Source organism: Bison bison, unplaced genomic scaffold, assembly GCF_000754665.1.
Source record: "Bison bison bison isolate TAMUID 2011002044 unplaced genomic scaffold, Bison_UMD1.0 scf7180017864048, whole genome shotgun sequence".
Taxonomy (NCBI): Eukaryota; Metazoa; Chordata; class Mammalia; order Artiodactyla; family Bovidae; genus Bison; species Bison bison.
Genome location: NW_011494620.1, coordinates 1,522,696 through 1,539,811, shown reverse-complemented (window position 1 = coordinate 1,539,811; position 17,116 = coordinate 1,522,696). Strand labels below are relative to the sequence as shown.

At 37.8% G+C, this 17,116-nt stretch overlaps 2 protein-coding genes and 1 pseudogene across 4 annotated transcripts in view; 1 reads left to right on the top strand and 2 right to left on the bottom strand.

The window, feature by feature from the left end:
• SUPT20H (suppressor of Ty 20 homolog (S. cerevisiae)) overlaps positions 1 to 11,892 on the top strand; it is a 39,281-nt gene extending 27,389 nt beyond the window's left edge. For 2 of the 3 annotated variants that reach the window (XM_010835628.1, XM_010835629.1), the window contains exons 22-26: positions 1,953 to 2,008; positions 3,926 to 4,063; positions 9,090 to 9,195; positions 10,526 to 10,629; positions 11,384 to 11,701. In XM_010835628.1, coding sequence (XP_010833930.1) covers positions 1,953 to 2,008; positions 3,926 to 4,063; positions 9,090 to 9,195; positions 10,526 to 10,629; positions 11,384 to 11,521 — 542 coding nt within the window. In that variant the 3' untranslated portion in view covers positions 11,522 to 11,701. Of the gene's footprint in view, positions 1 to 1,952; positions 2,009 to 3,925; positions 4,064 to 9,089; positions 9,196 to 10,525; positions 10,630 to 11,383 lie in introns of all 3 variants that reach the window. The other variant, XM_010835630.1, reaches the window with a different exon arrangement.
• On the bottom strand, positions 2 to 1,658 carry LOC104985509 (annotated as a pseudogene).
• The window catches only part of EXOSC8 (exosome component 8), a 9,388-nt gene continuing 4,075 nt past the window's right edge, over positions 11,804 to 17,116 (bottom strand). The window contains exons 5-11 of the mRNA XM_010835631.1: positions 15,262 to 15,307; positions 14,300 to 14,405; positions 14,170 to 14,215; positions 13,313 to 13,409; positions 12,608 to 12,728; positions 12,294 to 12,400; positions 11,804 to 12,017 (exon numbers count right to left, since the gene is read on the bottom strand). Of these exons, the coding sequence (XP_010833933.1) occupies positions 11,902 to 12,017; positions 12,294 to 12,400; positions 12,608 to 12,728; positions 13,313 to 13,409; positions 14,170 to 14,215; positions 14,300 to 14,405; positions 15,262 to 15,307 (639 nt within the window). The 3' untranslated portion in view covers positions 11,804 to 11,901. The remainder of the gene's footprint in view (positions 12,018 to 12,293; positions 12,401 to 12,607; positions 12,729 to 13,312; positions 13,410 to 14,169; positions 14,216 to 14,299; positions 14,406 to 15,261; positions 15,308 to 17,116) is intronic.

Here is a 17,116-nt window from a genome sequence, read left to right as displayed (position 1 = left end):
GAGAAACTTTCTGTGAGTAGGAGAAAGAGAACCCAAAGAATATAATTTAAATATGTTTAAATTAAACATTTATAGTTGATAATCTAATTTGGGTTAAATGTATCACTACTCAGTTTTATCTTTTGAAGTGTTTTCCACACAGGACTTTGCTCAATGATGTAAGCTTTAGTTGTTATCATTCTGTGGCAGATGCTATCTATGTATGGTTTGGAGGTGATCTTAGCTATGGTGCACATAAGGTTAATCGTATTTACTGTGTTGTGTACTGGAAGTATCCGTAAGTTACTACCCAGGAATCTCTGCTAAATCCTGAACATCAGTTTCCATTCTTCAGGTCCATGCAGGGCAGCAGACAGAACCAAAAAACTATTTTGGTAGATGTTAATAAACTTCTCAATTTTGGCTAGAAATGTTTCTTCAGCAGACATAAAGCATTCTCTAGCATCCATCAATAAAAATGCAACTCCAGAAAGAGAAAATATAATTGATCCATTTTCCACTGAATCTGAATACTGAACCTTGTGGCTTCGATTTTCTAGAGCAGCTGCAACTTCATAACTCTTAAGAGATGAGCTAATAATAATGGTGGTTGTCCATTTTATTTTTTCTTTTCCATCAACTTTCAGCCATCTCTTTGGATCAAATCAGCTTCTGGTGGTGCCAACAATATATTGCAGTGATTTTCTGATTCTAGCTGATATTCTTCTTTTACTGTGTATAAGTATGCTTTAGTGGTAGGAGCCCTGGAAAATGGAATCAGTGTTGAATTTGGGATATTACATTTACATATAATTCTTCTAATTACTGGTAGCTCCAAATGCTTACTGTAGGGCCTGGAAGAAGTCACTTAATTGTTCCCCCTCAACCTCAGTTTCATCTGTTCTAAAGCCGGAGTAGAAGTAGCTAACTTAAGTTGTTACTTGCAAGAAAATAAATAAAGTGATAAGGAAATGCCTTTAATAAGCTATAAAGCATTACCCAGATGTCATCCACCCTTAAAGGGAGTTATCTTTTTTTTTTTTTTTTTTTAATGAGAATTCCTGGAGAGGCTATCCATATTGTCACATTTTTTTTCCATTTTTCAGACAAGCCTTTCATACTGTCTTTTGTGCGTTATCTACCCTTTATCTTTTTTAAATATAATTACCTGCTTAGAGGACTAGTTACCTTTTAAACTAGAGTTCAAATTGGTATATTTAGTGAGGAAGATATATACATACTTGAAGACTGCCATCAGCAAACTGTAACACACAGTTCAAGCTAAGAATAGTTTTACATTTTTTAAGGTTTGTTTTCTTAAAGATACGAGGAACAGTAAGGGACAGAGTCTCTGTGGCTCACAAAGCCTACTGGACAAGTTTGGCAATGCCTGCTTTAGGATTTGCTCTGTGTTGTGTCACAAATTTGGGGGAATAAGTTCAGAATTAACAAAGCATTGTTTACCGACTTTCAGCTTGATCCTTACACACAAAATTTGGTGTTCTTCAGCATTATTAATATTAGCATTTGCACTTTAAGAAATAGCACAAAGCACACTGGTTCTCAGAGACAGGATTGTTCCCACATACTGTTTGGCACTGAGAAATATAAGTAGATACCAATATGTGAAATGTGTTTGCACAGTAGTGACAGTCTTATCATACCTGTGGTATCTGCATGCTGCTAGATTACTTTTCCAGCCAGTAGTTTAAGTAGTTATAAAGAAGTCTCAGTTTCTGAAATACAGAATATAAGGTATATCTGGTGCTTCACATCTTTGAATAAGATCTCATTATCAACAAATAGTGATGAAATTGGAGGGCTGGTTTTAAGAAAATTTTAAAGTATAGAAAATAAGCATGCCTGTGCAGAGAGTACTTAAAATGTTGTATTTTTATATGCTAAAGTATAAAGTACCTCCAAATACAATAAAGTTTTAATTTCCTGTTTTAACCATGAGTTTTGTTTAATAGGTGTTCCATTTGGTTTAAAAAATACTTCAAGTCTCAGGCCCTTAAATCTACTCCAGGTAAACCTGAAACACTGCTTTTGATAGTTTGTTTGTTTTTTTAAGTTTCTTATAGTGCTTTTTATTTTTTAACCATGTATGTTTGCACATTTTAGCATTTGAAGTTCTGAGGTTGTTGAGAATCATCTAAAAGTATGATTAAGTGGATAAGCAGGAAAAAATTGGTACCCATGTACCACACTTCTGTTGGCTCTGACATCCCTGCCAAATTAAGAACTATTTCCAGAGGGGAGAGTTCACAGCTGCCAAGAAGAATAACTTGCCTACAGTAGTAGCAGCAAATACACTTAGAAATTAATTGTTCTGTAACAGATTTTTTATGTATATACATAAGTATTGCTGTTTGCTTACAATAGATTTTATACATGAATAGAAGCTTTTTAGAGAAGGTATGTGTGTTCTTTTCCTGAGGAGAATATGACTTAACAGCACAGTGCCAGGCAGGTGACTGTTCAATCGCTATTAAATAGTCATGCAGTAAATGTTCATTAGGTTACAGTTTGTGTCGAGTGATGAGACTTTTCTTATACATTTTCTCAGTATTAACATATAAAGAGAAAATGTAGGTAGAGAATATTTAGTACATGTTGTGAATTTAGAGTATTCTGGGCTGTGCTTGGTCCTTTAAGGATCGCACTCAGTGTTAAGCCTAGTAGGTTGGAAATGGATGAGATTGTCTACAGAGAATTGTTAGAAAAGGTAGACATGAAAATAAAGATTTGGAGACACAGAATGGCAGAGCTAGGGATTATTGGAAAATAATAATCACATCCATCCAACCTGATATTCAGAAATAATAAATCAGGAAATACATTTAGAACTAAAACCTAACTTACTTCCTGTACAGCATGCAGACAGTGTCAGTATTTACATACGCATCGCAGAATAATCCACTTATAATATGGACACATTGGGATAGCTTGTTTAGCCTGCTTTCCTGCGTTTTGCTGTAGGGATTTCTGTAGGGATCAAGCTCAGTGTTAAGAGTAGTGGTATTCCTTAATAGCACTGATAATAAGGGCAAAAACCTCCTTACAAATTATATTCTGCTACATTTTTATTATCTAACTAATTGAGAAGGAAACACTTGACCTGTGCTTTGTCCAGATTTACTTAACAATGAGCTCTGCTGGGTGTAGAGCTTTTGACGCTAGACACCTCTTTTTTGACTGTACAGATCTAAGAGTTTCTCACCAGGTATTTGCTTGGACTTTGCCCCAAAACTTCAAAGTGCTTTTAACTTAAACCTCTATAAAATAAAATGGAAAAACATTTGTTTTCTGATGCATTTGGAATGCATAGTTTTCGTGTTTAATATGGAATTTTCTGGATGCTTCTTGTAAAAACATTTTTTTATTATTAATTTAGATTCATAATGACAGAGTTTGTAATGTCTCCAAACTAAATATGGGCATCTAATGCATTTTCTTTTCAGCTTTGGACTTCCTGGCTATGTTATATAAAAACCCATGCACCTCTGGATTTGGGCAAAGCTAGACCAAATTTAGGGAAATGAGCTTTTTTAACATATATCCCTCATTATCACTAGCTTTTTTTTTATACTTGCAAATGCATTTAATGCTGTTTTGTGTTGATGTATAAACAGTTAAGCCAAAGCAGTATGTTTATTTAGACAGCTAAGTATTAACTTGAAGCAGAAAGATTTATGTTTGAGATTACTAATGTATTTGAGAGCCAGAGTAATAGCACTTGAAAATTGTATTTAAAGAGATTGTCCCTTTTTTTTTTTTTTTTAAAGAGCAGGGAGTTTGTTTTGTTTTCAGTTTTGTTGACTTCGTTTTCCTCACCCCTGGAAGACTACCTGACGGGTAGGGAATGCCCCAGAAACATTTGTAGAATAAGGAAATTTAAATAATCCAAAATTGCCTAATTATTTCTTGCTCAAATTCTTAATAGCTTCCAGGCGGCTCGCTCATTTTTAACACTCTGCAGCAACAGCAGCAGCAGCAGCAGCAGCTCTCCCAGTTTACACCACAGCAGCCTCAGCAGCCCCAGCAACCCACAACTTCTAGTCCTCAACAGCCTGGGGAGCAGGTATGTCCTTTCTACCTTCCATATGATATCATAGAATTATATCTTTTTTTGGTATGTTTCAGGCCTATTTCAAGTGTTTTTAGACTGTTTGAACAAACTTTTCATATGCTGTCCTTTCTTTATTAACAGCAGTAGCTATCAGTTATCAAGGCCTATTTCTAACTCTCACAACAGGCACACTGAACAGATGATGTCACTTCCATCTTGCATAGTCTGCAGTAGACTCAAGTGACCAGTGCGCTCACAACAACACAGCGTCAGAGTCGGGGTTCACATCCAGGTCTTTCTGCCTCTATGATAGGCCATGTATTTTCCACCCCATCGTCATCTTTCTGTTTATAGTATTTTGTTTCTGTTAGAATAGAGAAATTCTTTTTATTGTGAAGCTTAAGACAGAAAATAGACAAAAACGAACACTGTATATTGCCAAAGAGAAATTGAATAAGAACTGCAGTAAAGTAGTAAAAGGAACTTTACTTTTAAAATGTTCAGGGTTTTCTGATCATTTGCTGCACTTTGGAGTCATCTGGGAAGCTAAAAAAATACTGATTCCTGAGTCCCACCTGCAGCATTTCCTTTCAGTTCAGCTCAGGCGCTCAGTCATGTCTGACTCTTTGCAACCCCATGAACTGCAGCATGCCAGGCCTCCCTGTCTATCACCAACTGCTGGAGTCCATCCAAACCCATGTCCATTGTGTCGGTGATGCCATCCAGCCATCTCATCCTCTGTTGTCCCCTTCTTCTCCTGCCCTTAATCTTTGCCAGCGTCAGGGTCTTTTCAAATGAGTCAGCTCTCCGCATGAGGTGGCCAAAGTATTGGAGTTTCAGCTTCAACATCAGTCCCTCCAATGAACACCCAGGACTGATCTCCTTTAGGATGGACTGGTTGGATCTCCTTGCAGTCCAAGGGACTCTCAGGAGTCTTCTCCAACACTACAGTTCAAAAGCATCAATTCTTCGACTCTCAGCTTTCTTCACACTCCAACTCTCATATCCATACATGACCATTGGAAAAACCATAGCCTTGACTAGATGGACCTTTGTTGGCCAAGTAATATCTCCATTTTTTAATATGCTGTCTAGGTTGGTCATAACTTTCCTTCCAAGGAGCTAGCGTCTTTTAATTTCATGGCTGCAGTCACCATCTGCAGTGATTTTGGAGCCCAGAGAAATAAAGTCAGCCACTGTTTCCCCATCTATTTGCCATGAAGTGATGGGACTGGATGCCATGATCTTCGTTTTCTGAATGTTGAGCTTTAAGCCAACTTTTTCACTCTCCTCTTTCACTTTCATCAAGAGACTCTTTAGTTGTTTGCTTTCTGCCATAAGGGTGGTGTCATCTGCATATCTGAGGTTATTGATATTTCTCCCGGCAATCTTGATTCCAGCTTGTGCTTCGTGCAGCCCAGCATTTCTCATGATGTACTCTGTATATAAGTTAAATAAGCAGGGTGACAATATATAGCCTTGATGTACTCCTTTTCCTATTGGAACCAGTCTGTTGTTCCATGTCCAGTTCTAACTGTTGCTTCCTGACCTGCATACAGGTTTCTCAACAGGCAGGTCAGGTTAGCTCACTATTAAACATATGAAATGTTCACCATCAGTCCTTCTGCCAAAGATTGCCCAGTCAAGTCTTGGTTGGATAATGCTCATCCCCTATTAGACTTCTCAAGAATGGTGTACTTAAAACTATTTATTTTTTGGACACATGTATATGTATGGCTGAGTCCCATTGCTGTTCACTTGAAACTGTCACAGCATTGTTCATTGGCTGTACCCCAATACAAAATAAAAGATTCTTTAAAAAAAAAAAGAACTAAGTCAAAAGAAGCAAAAAAAAAACACAAAACCCGGTTTTACTAACACATGAAGGATTACTTAGCTCGATAAAAAAATTCTTGATTTGTACTTTTCTTTACAAAATTGTGGTAAAATACCTGTAATACAGAATTCACCATCCTACCCATTTCTAAGTGTGCGCTTTGGTAGTGTTAGATATATTCTTACCGTTGTGCAACTAATCTTCAGAACTCTCTCATCTTGCAAAACTAAAATGGTATACCCATTAAGGAATTCCCTATTTCCCCCTCCTCCTAGCCTACTTTTTGTTTCTATGGGTTTGACTACTCCAGGCACCTCATAGGTGAAATTTTACAGTATTTGTCTGTTTGTGACTGACCTATTTCATTTAGCATAATATCCAAAAGGTTCATCCATGTTGTAGTGTGTGTCAGAATTTCCCTTCTAAGACTGAGTAGTATTTGATTTATATATCACATTGTTTATCCATTAATCCATTGATGGACATTTGGGTTGCTTCCACTTTTGATGGAAGTCTGAGTTACTTTCTTTTTTTTTTTTTTAAGTGAATTTTGCTTTAGGTGTGAAGTGTTAAGAACTCCTCTCTGGCTTCTCTGCCCAAAAGAATCCATTTTAAATCTATGATCCATTTTCAGTTAATTTCGTATAAGGTGTGAGACATTGGTCTGGGTTCATTTATGGGGGAAAACTGTTGGCCATTTGCTCCAGCGCCATTTGTTATAAAAGCCATCCTTCTCAGTTGAATTACTTTTGCACCTTTGTCAGAGGTCATAGTAAATCTTAAAATCAAAGGGAAAATCCTCTCGTGTTCTTCTTTTTCAAAATTGTTTAGCTATTCTAGATCCTTTGCTTTTCCTTGTAAATTTTGGAATCACCTTGTCTATATCTCCAAAAAAACCTTGCTGGGATTTTTAAAGGAATTGAGTTTAAACCTATAGGTCATCTTGGGAGAGGTTTACCATGTTTATGCGAGTTTTCTAGTTCATGAATATGGTATGTCTCTAGGCTAAAATCAGCTAGTTTTCAGCATGCAAGTCCTGTATGTGTATTATAGACTTACACCTAAGTTTTGTTTTTGTGCTTTATCCATTTGGTGGGGAGCGGGGAGGGGGGCGGGAATTGTTAATGGTACTGTTTTTCATTTTCTACATGTTTATCACTAGTATGCACAATTGGTGTTGACCTTGTGTTCTGTGATCTTACTGACCTCACTTATTCTGTTTTTTCTGTAGATTGCTTAGGGATTTTTTTCTTTCCAGTAATAGTCCTGCCATTTGCAAATAAGAATGGGTTTTTTTCCCTTTATTATCTGTCTGTCTGTTTCCTTTTCTTGATCTAATTTGCTCACTAGAAACTAGTATTGTGTTCAAAGAGTGTTTTAAGCTTTTTAAAAAACGTTTTGATGAAGCTTTATAGAAGCAATATCAAAAAAACAAGCAGCCCTATCAAAAAATGAGCAGACCTAAATAGACATATGTACAACAAAGATGTACAGGTGACCAACAGGCAGATGAAAAGATGCTCTTAACATTGCTAATGATTAGAGAAATGCAAATCAAAACCACAGTGAGGTATCACTTTACATCGGTCAGAATGTTCATCATCAAAAAGTCTACAAATAATGCTGGAGAGGCTGTGGAGAAAAGGGAGCCTTTGTGCACTGTTGGTGGGAATGTAAATTGGTGCAGCCACTGAGTTACTTTGCTGTACACCTGAAACTAACACAGTATTGCAAATCAGCTATACCTCAAAAAAAGATAGTTCTGATGAAGCTTTCTAGATGCCTTAGTAATTATTAATACAGCATCAAATAACCAGTTCAGTTCAGTCGCTCAGTCATGTCTGATTCTTTGTGACCCCATGAATCGCAGCACGCCAGGCCTCCCTGTCCATCACCAACTCCCGGAGTTCACTCAGACTCATGTCCATTGAGTCAGTGATGCCATCCAGCCATCTCATCCTCAGTCGTCCCCTTCTCTTCCTGCCCCCAATCCCTCCCAGCATCAGAGTCTTTTCCAATGAGTCAACTCTTTGCTTGAGGTAGCCAATGTATTGGAGTTTCAGCTTTAGCATCAGTCCTTCCAAGGAACACCCAGGACTGATCTCCTTTAGAATGGACTGGTTGGATCTCCTTGGAGTCCAAGGGACTCTTAAGAGTCTTCTCCAACACCACAGTTCAAAAGCATCAATTCTTCGGCACTCAGCTTTCTTCACAGTCCAACTCTCACATCCATACATGACCCCAGGAAAAACCATAGCCTTGACTAAACGGACCTTTGTTGGCCAAGTAATATCCACTTTTTAGTATGCTGTCTAGGTTGGTCATAACTTTCCTTCCAAGGAGTATGTGTCTTTTAATTTCATGGCTGCAGTCACCATCTGCAATGATTTTGGAGCCCCAAGTCTGGCACTGTTTCCACTGTTTCTCCATCTATTTCCCATGAAGTGATGGGACCAGGTGCCATGATCTTTGTTTTCTGAATGTTGAGCTTTAAACCAACTTTTTCACTCTCCTCTTTTACTTTCATCAAGAGGCTTTTTAGTTCCTCTTCACTTTCTGCCATAAGGGTGGTATCATCTGCATATCTGAGGTTATTGATATTTCTCCCGGCAATCTTGCTTCCAGCTTGTGCTTCTTCCAGTCCAGCGTTTCTCATGATGTACTCTGTATATAAGTTAAATAAGCAGGGTGACAATATGCAGCCTTGACGTACTCCTTTTCCTATTTGGAACCAGTCTGTTGTTCCATGTCCAGTTCTAACTGTTGCTTCCTGACCTGCATACAGGTTTCTCAAGAGGCAGGTCAGGTGGTCTGGTACTCCCGTCTCTTTCAGAATTTGCCACAGTTTATTGTGATCCACATAGTCAAAGGTTTTGGCATAGTCAGTAAGGCAGAAATAGGTGTTTTTCTGGAGCTCTCTTGCTTTTTCGATGATCCAGCAGATGTTGGCAATTTGATCTCTGGTTCCTCTGCCTTTTAACCAATACAGAATCAATTCTGAAAATTAGGTTTCTTGCTTTTGAAATACTGTTTATTCTTGCTAATTCTAAATACCTTTGAAGGCTTTTCCTTGTTACTGTTTTTATAAGACTTAGTCTAATGTTGATTTTTAATACAGGAAAAAATACCAATCCTTCCCACTAACCCAAAATTGGATTTTTTCTTTTTGTACATGTCATATATTTTTTTTTCTTAATTCAGGGTTCTGAACAAAGTTTGACCAGTCAAGAACAAGCCTTATCTGCTCAGCACGCTGCAGTTATTAACCTTGCCGGAGTAGGAAGTTTTATGCATTCACAGGCAGCTGGTTGGTATCTTCATAACTAAGTAATGTTGAATTTATTAAAAGTATCTCTTGGGATCTCACCACTGAAACTTTTTCATTTTTGCAAGCAAAAACAAGAAAAAATTTCAGTTATATTTAATGTGTGAATTATTGAGACACAGATATTTTTCATTATTTTGATAAAGTGCTTTGACCTACATTATTAATAGCAATTGTTTACCTCATGCTATATTTTGTTAGCAAAATTTTGTACAATTACCCAACTTAGTAGGATGCTTCCAAGCAGTTGACTCTAGTTTATCATGGTTATCTAGACTGCACTTTTCTAGATTGCAGTTTTTTGTCTCATTCTAGTAGCTTATAGTGCATGAATTAGGACTTAATAGTCTAGTAGCAAAGCTTAAGACAATTGTTAAGAAAAAAAAAAGAGAGATATACTAAATGACTGCTCACCACTTCTAGTAATAAATGGTGAATCAAAGATTTACCTTTAGTGAAGATTATCAATTTAAGACAGCAGTTATAAGTTCATATTTAATTAAAATCAGTAAGTCACATATCTGCGGAATCTGAGATAGTGTGTCAAGACTAATGAGTGAACTTGTGAATATTTTGAATTATCACTGGGCTTACTATGAATTCAGTACAATTTCCAGTGTCTGGAATAGCTACATAAGGTTCTAATTTAGAGCTAGTGAATTTCCAAATGGAAATTTATTATTAATAAACCTTTACCCTACAAACTATAAATTTCCTAAAATGGCAGTAGTATAATTTTAATGGAAAGAACGTTTGTTCCAGACTTGCCACTAAATTACCTTGTAGTGAGTCCCTCAGACCATTGAGGCCTGCAGTTTCCTCATCTGTACAGATAGTTGAACTTAACACCTGATCCCACTCAGCTCTAAAAGGTTCACCACCTCTGTTGCTAATAGTGTGGTCTGATAGTCATTGTACTGTCTTCTGGCATTTGTCTACCAGTTTTGTCCTTAACGGTAGTTTGGGTTTCTCCCACCGCATTTCCTACTTGACTGGTTGTATTTTAAACTTGGCGTAGTCAGCATTTTGCTAGAAAGCCTTCTCAGGGAAATGGCAGCGAGATGCAGGAAGAGAGAGGGCACAGTGCTCCGGCCACATGCCCTCCCCTCTTCGTGTCCAGGAAGTCCTGCAGGCAGTGGTTCCCCTCAACTAACAGGATACTGTACTAAATTTATTCTGAAATGTCTGTGATTTGATACTTAAGATTAATCATACTGATACTTTTCTGTTTCATTTTCTGTGTTGTCCTTTTCTAACCCTGGTAGCCTTCAAACTTTCTGACTGGCCTGCTTTCCCCTTCTCCTCTCTGTAGTGTTGTCTCAGCTTGGCTCTGCCGAGAACAGACCTGAGCAAAGCCTTCCTCAGCAGAGACTCCAGCTCTCCTCTGCCTTTCAACAGCAGCAGCAACAGATCCAAGTAATCCAGCAACTTCACTCTGCTTACATTTTTAAAGACACTTTGCTCCAAAAGTACTTCAAAATACCTTCAAGTTTTATGTTACTGTCTTTTGAGACTATACAGTAATTGGTAAATAATTTAGCAAATTTATTTAAAAGTCTGACAACTTTAGCAAGTCAGCTTGGAGCACTACATCTATTTTGTACATTTAAGTCATACTCTCTGCCTAATTTAAAATCTTTCTTGACGTGCTGGTGGCACATTAACATACATTTTTAGATTCCTTTATATTTTGAAATAGTCATTTGTAAGTGCCAATGGTTAACTCCTTAATACTGTATTGCAGAAAAAGGCAAGTATACCAGTGTTCCTATTTGTAAATTGTCCTACCTGTTTTAGAAAGGTGTTATTCCATTCTTAGGAAGTCAGAATAGTATACTTGACTATCTTTAATTTGCAGGGTGGTTTTATACTGCTATAAACTATCATACAACACAATGGTAACTGAAGTTGCTGAGTTACTGCAATATAGACTGGCCAGGCAAAGTAACAGAGCTTCTTCTCAAGTTTAAAAGCCCTGTCTTTAAAGCCCTCAGCAGGCTTCTGTACCACTGGTGCTGTTTGACTGTGCATTGTCTCGACGTGGTATAGTCCCTTTTTGTTATCTTGGTGCTCTCTCCCTTTCAGTTTTGTTCTCATCACTCTCAGGAAAATCATCTTTCCATACCTACCGACGTTTAACCTAACTAGATTTTTTTCCCTCTCTTTGCAGCAGTTACGATTCTTGCAGCATCAAATGGCTATGGCAGCAGCAGCAGCACAAACAGCTCAGCTACATCGTCATCGGCATACAGGCAGCCAGTCAAAAAGTAAAATGAAGAGAGGCACGTCAACCACTCCAAAATTCTGAGTCTTGAATAGTTTTCCTTTTTAAAAACATAAGAGCATTGAATCAAAAGGATTCGGAGTTTCTACTTCATTTTTGTTTTTTAAAATGTGTCAGTATTTTACATTGTTAGACATACAAACTTTATACAGAAATTTGATTTTTAAATAAAAACAAATAATTTTTAAATAAAAACAGGGAAATGGTTTAACAAACCATTAGGGTTGGTTTGCCTAAGTCATTGTTTCTTAAAAATGGTTTCACGGTACATAATACAGAAGTGACCTGAGAAATACTAGAAACATCTTTCAAAAGAATGTAGTTTGGTATTTATTTAGTATAAAAGGTTTGTGCACAGTGTAACAAATTCAGTTTTTATAAATCTGTTTTGAAAACGTGGTTGCTCATTTGGGTTTCATACTCTTAAATACTTCATCCATCAGTTTTTTTACTTCTTTGTGTCTTGTAACTGCTCGGCTCATACAGTCTTGAAGTTTAGCTCCAGTCAGTCCACTTCCACCTGAAAAATTGTGCCAACATTTAATTCTTACATGACCTATATCATGTCAAGTTACAAAACAAAATTTGAATAATATAAACCAGTGATATGGTCTCAAGATTTGTAGGTATGTATTAACAAGACCTCCTGAAGTTTAAGAACCACTAACATATAAGATGCAAGGCATCTTGAGTAAATAAAACATCCCACATTCCATTTGGCCCTCCCTAATGTAAGGAAGCTCACTCTGGGTTTTCATCTACATGTTTAGTACTGAGATGGAAGAAAAGTGCGTGCCTGGTTTGTGAAGACAACAGAGCCTGCCTTCCTCGTCCATTACAACTGTTAGGGTTCCAGTTGCCAGATGTTCCTCCTCTTCAGTAGGATCAACTATAAGCAGAGTGCTATTTTAAAAATAAAAAGGTATACATTATCAACCCATTAGACACATTTTATGTTAGAAAAGTAAGTTAAACTTACTACCTGCATTTTAGCTTAGATGGGAGCTAGACAGAACCGGTAGAAACCAGAAAAGCTAGTAGCAAGCTGAAAATTGTACTTGTAAGAATCTTTGCCCTTCAGTTAAATACACAACCTTTTGATTAACTTACTCATCAAACACAGCAAAGGAAGTTGCAACTGGATGAGTTCTAATATTCAAATAACTTTTCTTCTTTAAATTAACTTCTGCTAAAGCAGTTTCTTCATTTATAGTAACTTCAGGCAACTGTACTACAAAAAGGCAAATATGTTAAGTCAGTTTCTCACTCCAGTTAAACAGGGCATTCTATGCTTGATTAATTCACTTTTCCCTCTGTTTAAACTTGTCCAGAAGTATTTTTTGTTTTAAACTTTATTTTGTATTGAGGTATAGGAGGGCACGGCAACCCTCTCCAGTATTCTTGCCTGGAGAATCCCAGAGGAGCCTGGCGGGCTGCAGTCCAAAGGGCTGCACAGAGTTGGACACGACTGAAGAGACTTAGCACTCACACTCACACAGCCAATTAACAAACAATGTTGGCACAGTTTCAGGTGAACAGGGAAGGGACTCGGCCATACATATACATGTATCCATTCTCCCCCAAATCCCCTCCCAGCCAGGCTTCCACATTAATACTGAGCAGAGTTCCATATGCTATACAGTAGCAGAAGTATTACTTAACAAAACAAAGCAAACATGGTGGATACAAACATTGTTTTTCTTTAATTTAGAAACATGTGGATAGATAAATCCTCACAAAAACCTTTAGAAAATTTTACCAAAACAGAACACTGGCATTTAAGTAGGAATATTCCCTTTTATTAAAGTTGCTTACCATTTTTTAAAGCTGCTAACAAAGCAAAGGTACAAGCATCCAAAATGTTTCCATCATGGTTGAGGCAAATGAGATCACAGTACAAAACCCAAGCAAGCTAAAACGGAGTTGACAAAGAAATTAAAGCTTTCTGATGGGTATAATGTGGTATTTGTTTCTACTCACAAACCACATCCTTGGTTAAACAATCAACTTTTGAAGCAAAAACTTAAATTAACCTTTATAAAGTAAAAAAGTGAGCAAGTTTGGTAAAAGCTGGCTTCTAACTATCAAAAGCTGACAAGTGAACATCTCCATTTCCCCTCAAGGGAGCTACAGATGTAGGAGGAATTTCCATTCTTACTGCTAAATTAGCAGATGAGGGAATTGCTTCTGAAAAGCTCAAATGAGACTCAAAATGTGTTCTACCACAGAAACCTTAATACATGAAATTTTTAGGTCTCACACTGCTTAATAAATCAATATAATCAAACATGAAAAGCCTCTAGGTACTTGTCAATGTAGTTCAAAGTTTTCAGACAGACTTGAAATTTATAATGTGGATTCACCTTAAACATGTTAGCTGATCAGATATTAACCATCTGCTGGAAAAAAATTTTAAATGACTGCATTATTAGTTGAAAAAAGATTACATCAGCTTAAAAGACAGTTTCTAGCCAGGCAATGAAGTAAACAAAATTTACTGAGTTTTTTGGTGAACTATAGATAGTTACAGAGTAGGAGTGATTTTTTTTTTCTTTAATTCCATCTAGAAACAAGATATCTGTATTTAAGGCTTCTGTGTTTTTTATATTTTCCCCACCCCAAAAAACACTTCAGAATTAATAAAAGCTCACAGCTTCTTTACTCCCTCTTACCTTTCCTGAAGAGATGCATAAGTCTTCTTTCTGAATTATCTGTGAACTTGATTTAAAGACAGAGCACAGTAAACAAAAGTTCAAAAACTCTAAAGTGAATGACAGTCAAACTTTACCACGATAATCTTACTTTTCAATGACATCTGCAATGAACTGGCTGGCCACTTGGGCCTCTTCTCCAGGAGGGCCAGACCGAAATCTCGAGGAACACAGAGGTGATAGATCCACATTAGGAACTGAAAGAAACACTGCAGCTGTGAACCAAATTTCACCTCTGGTTTAGTTTCAAAGGTGCTATCCACTGCAAAGGCAAGTGGAAAGCATATAACACATCAATTACATTCTTTTCCATTTTTCGTGAAAATCTTGCTGCTGCTGCTGCTAAGTAGCTTCAGTCGTGTCCGACTCTGTGCGACCCCATAGACGGCAGCCCACCAGGCTCCTCTGTCCCTGGGATTCTCCAGGCAAGAATACTGGAGTGGGTTGCCATTTCCTTCTCCACGTGAAAATCTTAGGCTTAGATAAAATTTATATTTTTTTTGACTTTTTCTGCACAAAAAAATACACTACCACACAGCACCCCAAGCATCTATTTAAGACTTCCTTCAATTGTAAATTATTCACAAAAGTTTTTAGGTTTCTTTCAAAGTACCCCAATCTGGAACAGTATATAGCCTCACTAATCATACCAGCTGTTCTGCATTAAAATGTTGGTTCCCACCATAAAGAAAAGATGGTCCAAGTTAAGAAAAAGAAAATCATAGTGGTATAAAGTAAGGTTATGGAAATAGAAAAGTTCGCAATTACACCCCTTTGCCTAAGAGTCAAAGGTTGATGCTTGATGACACCTGTATAAACTGATCAAACAAGTTTGACAAAGGTATTTACAAAATTCTGTACCTTGCTGTTGTACTATCTTCTTTTAACAATTTCAATATTTAACAGGATTATTTAATTTACACTATCTTCTAACATACATACATTAAACTTTTCAGGTCTGAAGCTTCTGAATAATTTTCAATTCACCCACTAAGATTTAACTATAATAGTAATAAAGTATTTATTAAAAAATTACAAAACCATTTAACTTACCAACATATCCTTTATCAGGGGCATCTGTTGGTGGTGCTCCAAATTCCTAGAAGCATATAAACGTTTCCATGTGAAAGAAACTACTAGAAAATTGTGAAGACAGCAATCAGTCAAGGAAGGCTCTACCAAAGACCATCTTAGCTAGTTGGCAACATCACGAGCATCCACTGTGCCTGGGAAGGTGGGTCAGGGGCTCTGGAGACATCAACACCACTCGCACTAGCTCCGCAAGGCAAGAAGGCGGTATGGCAAAGCTGACTAGTGCACCTCAGCAAAATGACCGGAGGTTCTTAAAAGTTCTGCCCCACCTCTCTTCTCCCTACTCAGTAGCCAAGAATCTGAATTTAAACCCCAACCTCAAATGAGACAATATTAAGCCCCTAACCTGGCAAGTCTTGTGAAATGTCACTCCACCTTTATTGGGGAAGAATCTCAACTTAGCCTGAGTAACTCAGAGCTCAGTGTAGTCAAAGCAGAGACTTTGGAGTCAGCTTAAACTGAAGTATCTGGAGAGAAAAATTTCCAGTGACTCTTCAGAGGATTGAGTTCAATTCAGTCGCTCAGTCGTGTCTGACTCTGCGACCCCATGAATCGCAGCATGCCAGGCCTCCTTGTCCATCACCAACTCCCAGAGTTTACCCAAACTCATGTCCATCAAGTTGTTGATGCCATCCAGCCATCTCATTCTCAGTCGTCCCCTTCTCCTCCTCCGCCCAATTCCTCCCAGCATGAGGGTCTTTTCCAGTAAGTCAACTCTTCACGAGGTGGCCAAAGTACTGGAGTTTCAGCTTAAGCATCAGTCCTTCCAATGAACACCCAGGACTAATCTCCTTTAGGATGGACTGGTTGGATCTCCTTGCAGTCCAAGGGACTCTTTTTTTTTTGTTTTTTTTAAACTTTACAATATTGTATTAGTTTTGCCAAGTATCGAAATGAATCCACCATGGGTATACCTGCGTTCCCCATCCTGAACCCTCCTCCCTCCTCCCTCCTCCCTCCCCTACCCTCCCTCTGGGTCGTCCCAGTGCACCAGCCCCAAGCATCCAGTACCGTGCATTGAACCTGGACTGGCGACTCGTTTCATACATGATATTATACATGTTTCAATGCTATTCTCCCAAATCTCCCCACCCTCTCCCTCTCCCACAGAGTCCATAAGACTGATCTATACATCGGTGTCTCTTTTGCTGTCTCGTACACAGGGTTATTGTTACCATCTTTCTAAACTCCATATATATGCGTTAGTATACTGTATTGGTGTTTTTCTTTCTGGCTTACTTCACTCTGTATAGTAGGTTCCAGTTTCATCCATCTCATTAGAACTGATTCAAATGTATTCTTTTTAATGGCTGAGTAATACTCCATTGTGTATATGTACCACAGCTTTCTTATCCATTCATCTGCTGATGGGCATCTAGGTTGCTTCCATGTCCTGGCTATTATAAACAGTGCTGCGATGAACATTGGGGTACACGTGTCTCTTAAGAGTCTTCTCCAACACCACAGTTCAAAAGCATCAATTCTTTGGTGCTCAGCCTTCTTCACAGTCCAACTCTTACATCCATATATGACTACTGGAAAAACCATAGCTTTGACTAGACAGACCTTTGTTGGCAAAGTAATGTCTCTGCTTTTTTAATCTGCTATCTAGGTTGGTCATAACTTTCCTTCCAAGGAGTAAGCGTCTTTTAATTTCATGGCTGCAGTCACCATCTGCAGTGATTTTGGAGCCCCCAAAAATAAAGTCTGACACTGTTTCCACTCTTTCCCCATCTATTTCCCATGAAGTGATGGGACCAGATGCCATAATCTTAGTTTTCTGAATGTTGAGCTTTAAACCAACTTCTTCACTCTC